The 15530-nt window shown below is 38.0% G+C and overlaps 1 protein-coding gene across 2 annotated transcripts in view; it reads left to right on the top strand.

The window, feature by feature from the left end:
• LOC144637775 (uncharacterized) overlaps positions 1–15279 on the top strand; it is a 22296-nt gene extending 7017 nt beyond the window's left edge. For both annotated transcript variants that reach the window (XM_078496853.1, XM_078496854.1), the window contains 18 exons: positions 235–312; positions 556–839; positions 1308–1400; positions 1851–1994; positions 2225–2365; positions 3801–3921; positions 4227–4368; positions 4770–4981; positions 5789–5937; positions 6685–6796; positions 7653–7957; positions 8135–8341; positions 9086–9169; positions 9599–9772; positions 10199–10270; positions 10868–10910; positions 12195–12305; positions 12823–15279. In XM_078496853.1, the coding sequence (XP_078352979.1) occupies positions 235–312; positions 556–839; positions 1308–1400; positions 1851–1994; positions 2225–2365; positions 3801–3921; positions 4227–4368; positions 4770–4981; positions 5789–5937; positions 6685–6796; positions 7653–7957; positions 8135–8341; positions 9086–9169; positions 9599–9772; positions 10199–10270; positions 10868–10910; positions 12195–12305; positions 12823–14027 (3677 nt within the window). In that variant the 3' untranslated portion in view covers positions 14028–15279. The remainder of the gene's footprint in view (positions 1–234; positions 313–555; positions 840–1307; positions 1401–1850; positions 1995–2224; positions 2366–3800; positions 3922–4226; positions 4369–4769; positions 4982–5788; positions 5938–6684; positions 6797–7652; positions 7958–8134; positions 8342–9085; positions 9170–9598; positions 9773–10198; positions 10271–10867; positions 10911–12194; positions 12306–12822) is intronic.
• Positions 15280–15530: the final 251 nt, after the last annotated feature.

The following is a 15530-nucleotide window of genomic DNA, read 5'->3' as shown; positions in this document are numbered from 1 at the left end:
AAGTTAGTGTCAAGCACTGCATGTACCTTTTTAGGTACATGCCCGCGAGCCATGCCAGCTGGCTTCATGACCATGAAGAAAGGAGTGCATGGGTTCTCTAAGTATGGGGCTCCCGGAGCCTTGCTATTTTAGCTTAATATCGTGACGTGTTACATGATTTACTTTGTATTAACTAACTAAGATTATTCATAGATTTCTTTAAAAAACGTCCTAGTTATATTTTATATCTTCAAGATGAAGAAGCATTCATGGCAGAAGGCCAAACATTCTACCTCTCTTTTGCTCCAGCTATGGACGTTTTGCAGCACAGAGGTAATGCTTAAAGGTTTTTTAGTTTACATAAAATAATGCCCATTTAAAGGCATAGTTATCAAAATTCTAGATTTAAGATAGCAAGTCTGTTAATATTAAAAATGGTGGCTTGTCCACCAACCAAGAAAACATTCTTCTCTTTCTAATATATTATTATCATTATTATTATTATTATTATTATTATTATAATTATTATTATTATTATTGTTAATTGTTTTTAAATCCTTTCTGTGTTGTTTACAGATTGTGTGCCATTTAAGGAATTCTTGGTACATCCAGACACAAATGCAAACCTGATGAAACCAGCAGATTACATAAATGAGATTAAAAAACAGCCAGATTGGGAAATCATTTTTAAAAATGATAACCTTCCTGCTCGCAGCAACTATGAAGGTGAATCATCTAATTACCCACTTCTGGAGGAGTTTAAACAAATAAGGTTAAACAGCAACTACAAAGCACAACTTGACGAGACGCAACTTGCTGCACTTGAACTTGCACTGTGGAATAAGCTGACATTAATCCAGGTACATCTGCCAGTACTTTTTTAATTTCAAAATTTGTAAAGTGTTGAAAGGAAGTTAAAAATTATTTTTTTATTGGGGTAAAAAGGGTTAAAACTTATTCTACTCTTGCTATCCTGAAGTACGAGTGGTCAGGCTTTCCAGAGGATTTTATCAAAGATTTAATCTTGCAAAAAGTATTTAGTTTAGGAGTACCTACATGTATAGGTACATGTGACATTCAGGATTAGTTGCTTTCATATTTTAATTCTATATTTATATTAGCATCTCTTTTTAAATTTTATTTTTAATGATTTTAATGTAATAGTAATGTAAATTTATTGTAAATAGTCGTGCGTTTTTAACATGAGCCTCTGGCTCGGGAGATTGGGGGACCACTCCCAACGTTACCGACTTTAAATAAAATACCTATACCTATTCTATATAGACAATCTGATTACTAATCATATTTTCTAATATATTGATCCTAAGGGTCCACCAGGCACTGGAAAATCATTTGTGGGTGTGGCCCTGGTTCGGCTTCTTTTGTCCATGCATGTACCACAAAATCATGGACCAATCCTGGTAAGACAATTTTATTAAGAATTATTCACTGAGAATAATTAGCTTGACAAATAATAATGTTAACCTGTATACCGTATTTATTCGATTTAGCGCCCAACCTCGAATAAGCGCCCACCCTGAAGGTAGAAAAAGTTAATAAGCGCCCAGCCTCGAATAACCGCCCACCCCCACCCCTCTAAATTGAGGACACAAGAGGAATTCTAATTATTGCTGAAGTTGAGATTAAAATTGACTAACTAATATTAAAACGCCCACCTCGAATAAGCTCCCACCCTCAAGGTCCAAAAATTTAATAAGCGCCCAGGGCGGTAAATCGAATAAATACGGTACATTTAGTAGGAACAGTTTGTTGGTCAGTTGACCAATTTGCATTAATTTTGAGATCTGACATTTGCTTTTAAAACAACATACCAATTGATACATGTGCTTCATGGTTCACATAAATTTTAGGTAATTACTTACAAGAATCATGCATTGGACCATTTCTTGGAAGAGTGCCTTAAGAACGTTCCATCTTATAATGCGAAGATTGTTCGTGTGGGAAGATTGGCTGAAGGTGCATCTGAGGAATTGGAGAAGTGTTTGTTGAAAGAGGTAATTGCTGATTTTTATGCTTTTGCTTTTTTTGGTTTAAAGCTAAGGTCACATGGGTCTATAGCTAAAATTTTGCAAGAGGGACACATTTTTGCCAAATAGCAGCTTAAAACTGACCCCAACACAAGTTTTTCACTTAAGTGTTTTCTTAGCATGGATGTGTAAATTCAAGGAAGTGTATGCAATGTATTTTCCACAACTGGAGCATTTTGTTTGTTTCTGTTCTACAGGTGGGACGTCGCTGGCCTGAACCATTGTACAAGCAAAAGAGAAAGCTGACAGGGCAACTTTGGGCAATGCAATCTCCAGTAAGGGAAGCAACCAGGAAGCTCAGAGAATCCTGTATTTTCAATGCAGAGACATTCTTGAAGGTATGGCAAAATATTTGTCATTTTAATACAATTCAGATTCTGCAGACATGCCGGTTGGCTAATTAAAAAGCCATGTTTTTGCAGAGTATTAAAACATAGAAATGTGACATGTTTTAATTGTTTTGTGTGGTTGAATCTATATTATAAAGCATGTCAAGAAGCCAAAACCTTGTATTATACTGTCATAAAAACATTCTCAGTGGTTATTTTATATTGTATTCTCCAATTTCTGTCATATTTCATGTCTTTTAATGATATTCATACTAGGCAATTCTTCTGGCCTGGCCATTCCATGAAATTGATAATGGATGATGTTTGATAATTACATTTGATAACAATCACTTCTAATTAATTCATTCATTCCAGAAATTGATGACCTATTATTGAAGGAATTTTTTTTTTACTTTAAACATCATCGATTTTTATCGATTGTCATCATCGTTAAAACCATAGTTAACTAAAGTATGTTAAAACCAATCGCAGTGCTGCAATTTTTTTTTTCACTTGAAAGGACATATGTCTTACTATTAGACACCATCTTGGTCAGACAAAACAAAATTGTGGTGAGACAGATTTTTATTCATTGTTGCTGTAAAATGATTTATGATTACAAAATTGACCGGACATTATGTCTGACCATACTTGGGATTCCGTCAAATTTTGGTCGGCCAATGTCTGATGACCAACTGTTATTTGCAGCTACATAGAAATCCATGTTCATTTAGGAAATTTTACTTGTGACTATCAATTGGTCATCAATTGGCCGAAACCAATTGTTATTTACTAAGAACTTTACAATTATCAATTATCAATATCAGGTAAGGAATTCTCCATTCCAGAACCTTGTGTTAAGCTGTGATATATTGCATCATTTATTATAACTATTTACAATACCGGTAGTTAATTTATTGAAGGTTCAAAAACAGATACGAAAGATTATGCGGGTCAAGAAAATATCCATACCCACCCCATGGAACGTCGTTGGGAATTCTGAGGGGTTGGGTGGTCTTAAAAGCCAAAATTGCAAAAGAAAGTATGGGGCTTAACTGGAATTTCCAGAGGGGAGGTGGGATTCACATCAAAAAACCTTCAGTGTGAGGGGTATGAATATTTTCTGGAACAACACGTACTGCTAAAGGGACACTGAGTAAATAATGCGAGAGAACACATTTTACATATTTATTTGCACAATATTTACAGTTACATGAACCAATTGGTTATAAATAAAAGGAAAGTAAATGACATCACACATGCACTAAAAATTGAGCTAAACTAAGTCTACCAGAAAAAAAAACATCCAAAATCCAAAAGTAATTAATGTATAGCGTTGTCTAGTTCAAGTTTCTTAGCTAGGTAATTTCTAGCTCTCAACAATGTCCCAATATTACATGTGTTCATCAATGTCGCCTAGCTTTGGTTCAATTTTGTTTGCCAGGAAGCTTCAAATGACCAAATTAAGTACCTTCTTGTGGACAACGAACACAGGACAGTAGACGGAGCAGAAGTGGAGGCTTTACTTGATAATCAAGACCACCGAAGCAAAACCCGTCTTAAAGGTGCTCCAAAAATCTTCTTTTTTATTAATGTATTTTTTATTATTTTGTCTGTCTTTGTATGAGAATTGTTACTGCCAGTAATTACTTAGTTGCAGGTATAATTAAAAGGAAACTGCATTAATTAGCTATGTATCCTTCATCAGTGAAAGGCTATTTTTTTAAGTAAAAGTAGAAGGGCTTTGTAGATTGCTTATTTTAATGAAACACGCTGCCCATGTTCAGTGAAGATTCCATTACAGTTTCCAATATTTACAAGAAAACAGCTAAACTGTTCCTTTCCAATTTATATTTTGATAACTGAACAGAGCTCTTGGAAAATGCACTGAAAGATTGGCTTCCCCCGCAGGAGAAATTTGACAGTTTTGCTCGTGAAGCAAAGGGATCTCCAAAAGAAAGTGGGAGAGCTTATTTTGACACTACAGACGCTGCTGCAAAGTCCAAACAGAGGTAGTTGTACATGTATGTCGACGTCATAAAAATCCTTGGTTATTCATTTCAGTTTTGCTTGTGAATTAAGCACATACAGTAGGGCCCCTCCATCTTAAACTCCCTGCTGTCTCTAACTAAAAGTAATTTCCTTAAGGTTTTGTCAAATTTTTTCTGTCATTTTCTATAAAAGTTACCCTGCTATCTGGAACTCCTGGCTATCTATCAGCCGTTTTCTATTTCCTGGTACCAAACTGCCAGGAAGGGTTCAATGGTTGTAACATCGACATAACGTTCTGAAAACCTTGCTTGGTTCAATAACTTACTCTCTCTAAACCACAGAAGTGGGACATTTGGCAGACATAATTAAGTTGCTATAAAATGTTTATATGTATAACTTAAGCCATTTGTTCTGCTCTTAGTGAAAAACCGAAGAGCAAAGAGGTTCAAGAAGAAGAAAACCCAAATGACTTCAGAGAGCCTGCAATGGAGCAGAAAGAACGACTCCTTGCTGTCGATGAAGAACGTCCTGATGAAGAGGACAAAGAAATCATGAAAGATGAGGCCACTGAATCACAAGACTGTAAAGTTACGGCTGGTGAAACACGCAAGCTAGTTTGCATTGACGAAACAAGTAAATAAGTTTTCACTTTAATGTGTTTACCCTATGGAGTAGTGGAGTAGTAATTATCCTAGACGACCGGACAGCACTTTTTTGGAGCCCTTCACCATGCCAAAAATATTAAATATTGTTCAAGGGGGTGGGTGTGGGGTGCTGAAAAAATAATATGGTGTGCAAAGGGTGTCATCTATAATAGTACAGCAATTTTGCCGGAGTGTCGAAAATAGCTATTATGCAGTCAACATCATGAACTCAGCCCCACCAACTATTTGGTTGAAAAATACAGTAGAACCTTCACTAATAACCACTTCTCTTTAAAAAAAAACAGAGGCGACACCAGGTTTTCTTTTGGCTTGGCTTGTGCATTTAAATTATTTATATAAATTTAAGTGTTTCAGTGACACACTTTTGTTGCAAATACAGTCGGCCGCCACTAACAAACACGTCCCGTCAATCAAAAAGTTAAGGCATTGTCAGTTTTTTTTTTTTTTTTTTTTTTTTGGGGGGGGGGGGGGGGGGGTAGGGGGCTATATATAGTTTGTATATTTTTTACTTCACCACTGACGCTTTTCTGATGAAGAAGGGGAGTGTTTTTATATACTAGTAGTAGTCAGAGATTAGGGGAGTGTGTTCAATCCAAGATAGATACCACAGAGAATTCGAAAAAGAAAGCCAGGCAGAGGCAAAAGGGCCTCACTAACTTGTTTCTCAGCTCCACAAACTTCTAAAACTACTTTAACTTCCATTTAAAAATCTTCAGTTACTATTAAGAATGGTACGATAATACATTGTGTTTAATTCTAGTTTTGTTTTTGTTAGGAGTGAGGCTTTTCAGAAATCTTCTGAATGCTGGCAAGGTGTGGGAACTTGGTCCCGACGAGAGAGTTCAGCTTGCATATGTTTTTCAAAGCTCTTGTCGTGAGAAGGCTTGTGATGAGTTCCTGGCTGTCAGCCAAGCATATACGCAGGTAAACACAAGGATCGCTAACTGTTCAATGAAACGATTCTTGAAATCTATTTGATTTGACACGAAAGTTTCTACTGTTTTGAATTACCGTAAAGGCATTTCTGGGAAATGCAAGGGAAATGGCAAACTTCATTTATAGTAGCTACGTCACTGGTGGCCGGTCTTTAGAAAATTGACGACATGGTAATCCATCTTAATCTTCGCCAATCTTAACCATCCTTGTTTCTTTTTGGTTTATTGTTACCTCTTTGGTGTTTTCCACATTAGTAAACTATTATTTTGAGTTTCGCTTGGATTTAAAGATTCTTTTTCACATTGCAAAAAATGGCTTAAGATGGCGTCCTTTTAACACCAGCTTTGTCGTTCGTAATCTGTCTCAATTTTACCCAATCTTAACCATCCTTGTTCCTTTTTGGTTTATTATAAACTCTTTGGTGTTTTTCTAGCTTAGTAAACTTTTATTGTGGATGTGAAAATTTTGTTAAGTAATTATTTTGTTATTTTTAATTTGAAATAAATTTCTTACATCAGAAAAACGACTTGAAATATCATGGCATGGCTCCTTAAAAATTGCATTAAAACTTACTAAATGCTCTGCATATAACTTTGGGCCATTTTGAATGTTGATAACTCATCGTTTTTTCAGTGGTGTTGATAATAAGCTTACAATTGCCCTTGTTGTTGGAATAACCCGCCTTTCCATGCATGGGTAGGAATAATAAATTATGTTACCTTAATTTACCAACAGATACATCAACAACTGAAAGAGCTGCGAAATCAACACGATATTGAAGTCATGAAAAAATGTCATGTTATTGGTATGACAGTGACTGGTGCAACTATGAGGGCAAACCTGTTAGGTAACTGTATATGTACACAAGTCGCAATCTCAAAAAGGAAAAAAATCCTTTTATTGATTGCCTCAGATGTCCTTTAATGACTGTTGTGAGAATTTGTAAGCAGATCAGCACAATTTCCTTAATTCATAAGTTTCTTTATTCTCCTCACCTGTCCCGCGTTCGTATGGTCCTGGAAAACTTGGAAAGTCCTGGAATATTATTGTGGCACTTTCCAGGACTGGAAAGTCCTGGAAAAAGACTACTGGTCCTGGAAAGTTCTGGGAATCTGTTAAACTCAAGTAAAACTGAATTCTCAGAACTAACATTATAAGAAATGTACAGACAGTAAGGAGAAATATTGCGGTTTTCAGTGATATGCGAACTCTGAAATTCAATCCTCAACCAACGGTTTACGCTTTTTGCTGCCGTCAATCATCTTAGCGGACCTCTCAGGAAACAGAAGTTCACTTCAACCAGGTCAAAAGTCTGTCAGGTGTGATTGGTAGATTTCGATCCAGTTTGTTTGTTTCTGTTTTTCATGGTTCGTTGGCTGTCACCATAATTATGATTGACGGCAGCGGATTTTGAATTTCAGAGTTCACATTTCACTGAAAACTGCAATAAAATTGAGATCTTGGAAGTGAAGCGGTTAATGTGAATTTTTTTAGTCCTGGAAAAATCAATCTGAGTCCTTGAAAGGTCCTGGAAAATTGTTTGTGAAAAAGGGTACGAACCCTGCTGTCTGGTTAGAAAATGTACCAATATTGAAAGGAGAAATTTGATGTTGATCACATTTGAAAGGTTTGTTTTCTTTTACTCGCTGGTGGATGTTATCTCCATTGAATCCTTACAAGTTTTGTTTTTTTATTTTTGGCAGCTGATATAAGACCTTCTGTTATGATTGTGGAGGAAGCTGCTGAAATCCTTGAGGGACAGCTTGTTGCTGTTATACCACCCTCTGTTCAACATCTCATCATGATCGGTGATCACAAACAGCTGAGACCCATGGTGCATTACCAAAGACTCAAGAGACGTCATAATTTTGATCTCTCCATGTTTGAGAGACTTTTCAACTGCAAGATACCTTACAAACAACTTGGGTTTCAGTGCCGAATGAGAGACGAGTTTGTTGACCTACTCAGGCAGCTTAAGATTTATCCTGAACTGAAAACAAACGAACAGGTAATTAAACAAGGTTAACAGTCTTCTATCAACGATAGTGAACTCGACTAAAACGACTTGCTTGTCGTTTGTTTTTGGATAATTCAAGTTCGTATCATCATTATCAATATTCAGCACCACAGAAGTATACTATAACTTGCCGTTGATTTGTCTTATATGTCTGTTACTTCCACGCAGCTTGTTCGTGAAAACGTTTTCCCGCAATGTGTTGAGAAGAGCATGTACTTCTGGACTCACACTATTGGGGAATCAGATTCAAAGAATTCGCACAGTAAGCTAAACGAAGCGGAGGCTAGAAAGATCACTGAAGTTGCAGAAAGGCTGTGTGGAGAGGGTCAAGTTCTTCCATCTAAGATCACAGTATTGTGCTCATATCGTGGACAGGCAAGTTTACGCTGTGACATTTGCATGTGCTCTAAAGGATAATGGACTAACATCTATAAAGCAGAACGGTGTTTTAGGTAATTATATTTGTTTTCTTTAATTAAGAGCTCTAAACTTCAAATTGGCAGAGCAAACGCCTTTAATTGGCAAAATCACGGCCACATAATAAACAAGGATGGTTTTCGAGCATTGTGAATGTCACTTTCATACAAATTGAGATAAACTTGAAAAAAGTCGGGCCGACGTTTTTCAAGTTTACCCGAACGCAATCCATTTTAATCTTCTTAAATTTTTCCCATCCATGCCCGTTTTGTGTTTTTTTTTTTAAGTTATTCTACAGTTTTAAGCTGTTATTGTGATATTTCAGTCAATTTTATGAACAGTTGGTCAGTGCCTGAAATTGCCTAAAATTGTGTGACATAGCCCCGAGACCAACGTGCGCGCCTGGTTTCCTCAAATCGAGCTCGCCTCGCATACTACCATACATCTGTTGTATAATACTTAAATATTTTCTATTTTTTTAATCCCTGATATATATGTATACACGCGGGTACTTCTATGATGCCTCCTCGGGTTTTTGCCTCTGGGCCAAAACTTTGCGGCGGTAAATAAAGAGAAAGAGATGTAAAAGTAAATAAGTAACGTGTATACGTGCCACACATGCTCACAATATCTGTTTGCTGCACGGAAGGCGAGGTCCACTTGTTTTTGCTGTCGTATAATGTCCTGAATTTTTCTGTGCAGGTCACTGAGATAAAGCACCGTTTTCTGAGATCAACGGTGACGGCACTCAAACAAATTGCTGTCGCGACAATTGACAGTTTTCAGGTAAGTACACCAGTGAAGCCTTTATTTCCTATATGCTGCTGATAAAGACCATTTTAACTGGTGAAAATATTCAGGCAGGGTTCGTACGGGTCATGGAAAACCTCGAAAGTCATCGAAGTTTAGAATTTCATTTTCCAGGCCTGGGAAGTCGTGGAATGTAAGTGTGGTTCATGGAAAGTCGTGGAAAATGGTATTGATTGTACAAAACTGATAAATTAGGGAGGTTAGAAAAGGGGAAAAACGTAACCGAAATCAAGATAATTTGTGAAAATTTCCAGGAAAAATGGTCAAATTTAGGGCATGGAAAACTTTGAAAAGTCATGGAAAAGGTCAAGGATGGTCATGGAATTTCAGAAGCTCAAAAGAGTACAAACCCTGTCAGGTATCGATGAGTAGCTGCATGATTTTGTCAAATGTCTTCTTTAACAGGGTCAGGAGAATGATATCATCCTAATTTCCCTGGTCCGTAGCAGCCAAGCAGGAAAGATTGGTTATTTGTCTTCACTGAACCGTTTGTGTGTCGCCATTTCTCGAGCACGTTGTGGCTTGTATCTATTCGGCAATCATGCTCATTTGGGTAAAGCTTCTAGAAAAGGCTGGCAGGTAGGGTGTATGTGGTATTAGCATCCCAATGTTTAACTTTTCATCGCCATCCAGTGTTGGAAAAGCACTACAAATGTCGCTAGGAAACAGACTGTAATCACACAAACTTTACTCGGGTTTTAATTGTCCGCAGCAAAGATTTCAGGAACTATATTATGTGATTGGCGTATCGTCTGAGAGAACTTATCTGTTATTAAGTTGAGCGACCAAAATTTTTTAGTTGCGTCAAAAGTATTGAAGCTTGGGCTGGGTTCCTTATTTTTGTTTGATTTTCAAATACAAAATTTACCTTAAAAATCAAAGCAAATCTCAGAATGAATGCAAAGTAAGACAGAAAGTAGCAATAAATTCGAAACAAAAATTGTCTTAAGTAGGTGCACAATTCTGAAAATGATGTATTTTAAGCAAAACTTCTTTTTGAAATAGATTGTCAGTGATGCCATGCGGGAAAAGAAGTGTCTTGGGCGTAACTTCCCGTTTCGTTCAAGTGACCAGTTCGTAAGTAGTATATACAGCCCATTTTCGTCCTTCATGTATTGTGCGCGAAGAGACCTTTTGTCATATGCCGAAGGTATCGAATCACGCGAAATTTCTGTGGTATTGTTTTATCGCATCAAGAAGCACATTTTCTTAGAAATATCCCCAATACCCTATTCTTGTAGATTCAAATCTTTATGTTATTTTTAATGCGAACAAAACCCAATTTAAAGACGTAATCCTCATATAGGCCGGTGTTTTTATCAGTCAGATAAAAACATGGTTTCCTTAACTGAGTTAACGTCTGATAAGCTCTTGTCCCTTTTTTACGAGGAACATTTCTCTGTAATGTGCATACAACTTGTCTGGAAGTGCTAGTTTGCTTCAAGGTGCAAATGTAACTAAAAACGGTTTATAAATTTTCAACGGTCGAGTTATCGACATTAAATTTCTCGAGGTCTTAGATGAAACCGGTTTTAGAAATCGCATATGTAAATTAGTGTGTAGAAAGTAAATGTAAATTAGATTTTTCCAAATCAAGATGATGTTTAGTAATACTTTCTTGGCTTCGACAAGCAAAATCGCTCAGAAATTTCTCGATTTATTTATTATTTACAGTCTGAAGGACGCTCTTCCGCATCAGAACTGATGACAGCGCCTGGTAAGTATATATAAGTTATAGCCAACTCGGGCCTACGCTTCTCGTTGGCGATCTACCGTCTCATAACCAACGCACGCTCGTGGAATAATTGTTAAATATGTAATGGTATATATACACCTAATTGCCACAACGTTGTCATAGAAAAAAAGAAAAAAAGGTAAATAGGAATTAATTAGCGTAGTTTCATAACTGGTTAGGTAGCGTTTATAGAAAACTCACGAGTTTTTATCTGCACACTTTTAGTCCACTTTTTTATGTTGTAACAAGATAAATTGATTTATTCGTATTTTGAGGCATTTTGAGGCAATTTGTACGAATAACTTTCATGCATGCGCTTAATTAATTCCTATTTGTCTTTTTCCTTTTTTCTATGACAACCTTATTGCAAGTAGGTGTATGTGTTTTTCTTTTTGTCAATTTTTACGAATAAGACTAGTAATAGTTCTCACTATAAAGCTGCCCCCGCCTTTTTATAATTTGTTTTACAGCAATAATCTAGGATTAGTGGAGTCTTTTGTCGCCTTTAATTATTGATGCCGATGGACTGCACAATTAGGCTTCCTTTTTACTGTGCAATGTACGTCATGACATTGTTTGCTGCGGAATTTCTTGTTGTGTGACACCGTTGCATCCTAAAAATATTAATTCACAAGTTCAAGTCGAATATATTACCTAGCGCGCGGAAATATTAACCTAGCGGAAATACACATAACACATTATTCGTGGTGACAACACGCAAGCTTATTCCCTGGCTTATAACATTCAAAATTAACTTTAATAATAACAATAATTTCCAGGCCAAAAAGCCTAAAAATTCCGCGAGTAACAAAATATGGCACAGTTCAAAGATTCGAGAAAACAATTTTTGATTCTTATTCAACCCACTCTTTTGATCAAATAATCTGACAGTTTGTTAGCGAAACGAATTACCTTGTATTACATTTTTGTTTATTACTCGTTGTATTAAAGATGTATACCATACAAACCCCCGAAAGCAAACGTTGACGCTCGAACCAGCTCTTGGAACACACGTAGCCAAGAACACGAAACCAATTGCTCGAAATCTTTCGACGTATTACTAACAACTGCTTCAAATATCACTTAAAGCAGAGAAACCGTAATGGTACGTAATGGTATGAACGTACTAGTCTAAACGCGATATTGTGTACAGAAAGAAAAGGTAAAATGGATCCCAAAAATGACGTTAATGGCGTTAACCCAAATCCCTATTTGTATGTTATTTTATTGGTGATTGTTATTCTAACACTTGCTTTTCTTCCAAAGGGAACTTAACCGTGATTAATGCTAAAAATGTTATAGTCGGAGGAGACAACTCTGTGAATACAATCACAAGTACTCCAGCGAGGAACGAATCACACGTTATGGAGAAAACTGGTAGGTTGAGATGGAAGATAGATGTTTAGATTGCTTATAACAGCCATTGAGTTTCCTTGACACTGAGGTAGGCAGTGGAGGAAAACTGCGAGTCGCGTTAATCGTCTTTCGCACTCTTCTCACGCCGCGAAGAAGAGAGCATCGTTATCACAGCCAATTAAAGGTTCAACTCCCTCTCTTCTCCGCAGAGGCTCCTTTAGTGGGGGAGGGCGGGAAAGGCGAAAAACATGCAAAATGAACAATAGGAGAGCGTGAAGGACGACGGGAGATCCCTCTCTTTCTTCCTTCCTTCCCATATTCCCCCTTGCTTTCATTTCGTTTCTTCCCAGGCTCCACGCACTTATTATTTCACCTCTCCCCCAGCCAGTACGGAAGAATAAAAGAGGCCTCTGTGGAGGAGAGGGCTCAGCTCCGGTTCCCATATCATGTCGCGACTAGGAGGATTGTTTCTTCCATTCTTTCATCACCGTGACTCCTACTGCTGTAGTTGCTAACCATAATCATTCTTCTTTTCCAGAAAATTCGCCGTCAGCGACGACACCCCCTCAGCCTTTCGAAATGTCATTCCCACGGTCTGATAAGACTCCTGTTCACAATCCAAAGTCGCCCACATCACCAGCAGGATTTCCTTCCCCTCGTATGGAGGGAGGTGACATGTGGAGCAATGTGCATGGGCAGGCAACGGTAAGGGAAAGCCTTGGAGCTGACGTGCAACATGTCGGGGAAAGAGAAAGAGGACCCACCCAAGTGACACCAGAAGCAGAGAAATCTTTTGATTTGAGTGAGATTGAAAACATGAAAGAAAGACCGATTCAAGAATCAGAAGATCCAAAGAGCAGCATCGCGGACACGCCCGCAGTGGAAGAAACGCCAGTGCAGGAAAGTGAAGAACAGACAGGGAAAAAGAAGGAGTTGAAAGATCACCCTGAAAGGGGCATAAGACACGTTTTTCAAGAGGGCGACTTAAAAGGTTTTAATATCAAGGATGAGCCCTTGCAAGAAACCAGAGAGCCATGCGATAAGGAAGCAAAGGTCGAGATTGAAGACCAGAGGGACGGAAGAGGACAACGGCCTTTCCAGGAGACACAAACGCCTGACAAACCGCAAGGAGCAGAAGCGGAAGAGATAAAACAAGTCAAACACCGCGAGGAAGTACACGGAGCGTTTTCTGATGGAAAACCACTTCAGGAAAGCGCCAGCTCTAATGTAGAAACCGAAAGTTGGAAAGAGGAAGCTTTGCCTACTCAAGAAACCATGGCCGCGGGCAAAGGTCCTTTTGAGGAAACTGGTAAAGAACAAGGACCAGAGGCAGAGGAGACAGGACAAATCAAAAGAGAAGGCGAGGAAGTCCTGCACGAAGAGCTAACTCAGGGGAAACCACTTCAGGAAAGCGCCAGCTCTAATGAAGAAACCGAAAGTTGGAAAGAGGAAGCACTGCCTACCCAAGAAACCATGGCCGCGGGAAAAGGGCCATTTGAGGAGACTGGTAAAACGCAAGGAACAGAGGCAGAGGAGACAGGACAAATCACAGAAGGCGAGAAAGTCCACGAAGAGATTACTGAAGGGGAACCATTTCAGGAAAGCGCCAGCTCTAATGTAGAAAGTGAAAGTTGCAAGGAAGGTTTGCCCACTCAAGAAACCATGGCCGCGGGAAAAGGGCCTTTTGAAGAGACTGGGGATCAGGTGGGTCTCAAGAGACAACCTACGGACGAGCGAGAGTAGTTACTACACTGTCGTTGATACTCATGAGCAAGAACGTTTTGTGCGTATTAACTTGAACGGTCTCACGAGGAACCACATGTAGGACCCTGTGTAATATTCAGACTTCATGTTTTTAGTTTTTTTATTTATTTATGTTTTAATCACTTGCTTTTAAGTTGGTTGGTGCGATGGGGGCAATTTGTCCCAATGTATCACGTCCCAAGAGAAGGTTAACTTTTTTTAATGTGGATGTTCCCAATCCATTTCCATCCTCGTCATCTTTAGCTATTGTCAATCCGCAATCAATGTCGTTTTTTTGTGTAGTAAATATATTAAGTCTATTCACAAGGGCACAAAAAAGAGAAAACATTTTTCCTATAACCGAATGAAAGTCTTCCGTGCAAATGCCGCAAGATGTTTTTCTTTGTAAGTGAATATTTCGTTAAGAAAACACAAGTTTGTTTAACGAAGCTGAGGATGAAAGTTTGAAAAACGACGACACCCGCGTACTTATTATGAAATTAGACACTTTTTGAGTTTTCTATGATCTAGGTAGTTCATAAACTACTCAGTTAAAATCGCTCTATAGACAGATGAGTTAGTTGCGCCTCTTTAAGTCTTAAGTAGTACTGCCATTTCGCTTCGGAAAATGGTAACTTCTCCCGGTTATACATAGTAATATAGTTGCGATGTGATGCATTTTGAATGTGTGTTAGTAAATATTACATGGTGTATAACATTACGACGAAGAACAAGCAATTAGCGTCTTGTATTAGTCTAGTAATTAGTAATATATATTAGTAAATTATTTAAGAAGTAGATAGTTTTTAATCTTTTTAACCCATTGACTCCCGGAAATATTTGAAAAAAGCGTATTTTTGGACGTTTTTGACATTTTCTGGTCAGTTACGAGCTAATTATGTTCCAACCTACTCAAAACGTCACTTGCAACATGAAAGCATGCCTTTCTTTCCACTAGCAGGGCATTTTATGACATTTTTACTCGGGTATGCGCAAAAGGCAAAGTTCGGAGAATAATGGGACTAGGCTTTTCGTTTTTCAACTTTTTTTCTCGCTTTTCCTTTTTCTTCTTTTCTTATCTTTTTGCTGCAGTTGTTGGCCTTCCACTGGGCTGGTTTAGGCCGGCACGGGAGCCAATGGGTTAATCTTCTTATTGTGGCCACACGCCCCTTTGTGGAAATTAGCTTCCTTCTTTTAGTCATATGGTTGACGGGGCAGCGTGTTTAAATAAACACGCAACTAAACATAATAACTGACGTTATCATTTGTGTAATCATCTATTAGAAAGCCTATTGAACCCGGCTCAAAATTACATATTCAAGAGATTCAGGTGGTGCAGGAGCATGTATACACTTCCACGTTGATCGCAGCTCGTTTAATATCTCCCAAGGCGTTGGTTGTATAATACCACACGCTTCTGGAAGTTTTACTGTGGGATGTGCCGTGGGACTCTGGAACCCTTAGCCTATTCTAGACCAAGTTCAGTTGCATTTTGAAACCCTA

This window comes from Oculina patagonica, chromosome 14, assembly GCF_052425735.1.
Source record: "Oculina patagonica isolate OP01 chromosome 14, crgOcupat, whole genome shotgun sequence".
In the NCBI taxonomy this organism is placed as follows: Eukaryota; Metazoa; Cnidaria; class Anthozoa; order Scleractinia; family Oculinidae; genus Oculina; species Oculina patagonica.
The sequence above is the reverse complement of the archived record's forward strand: the minus strand, read 5'-3'. Positions and strand labels throughout refer to the sequence as shown.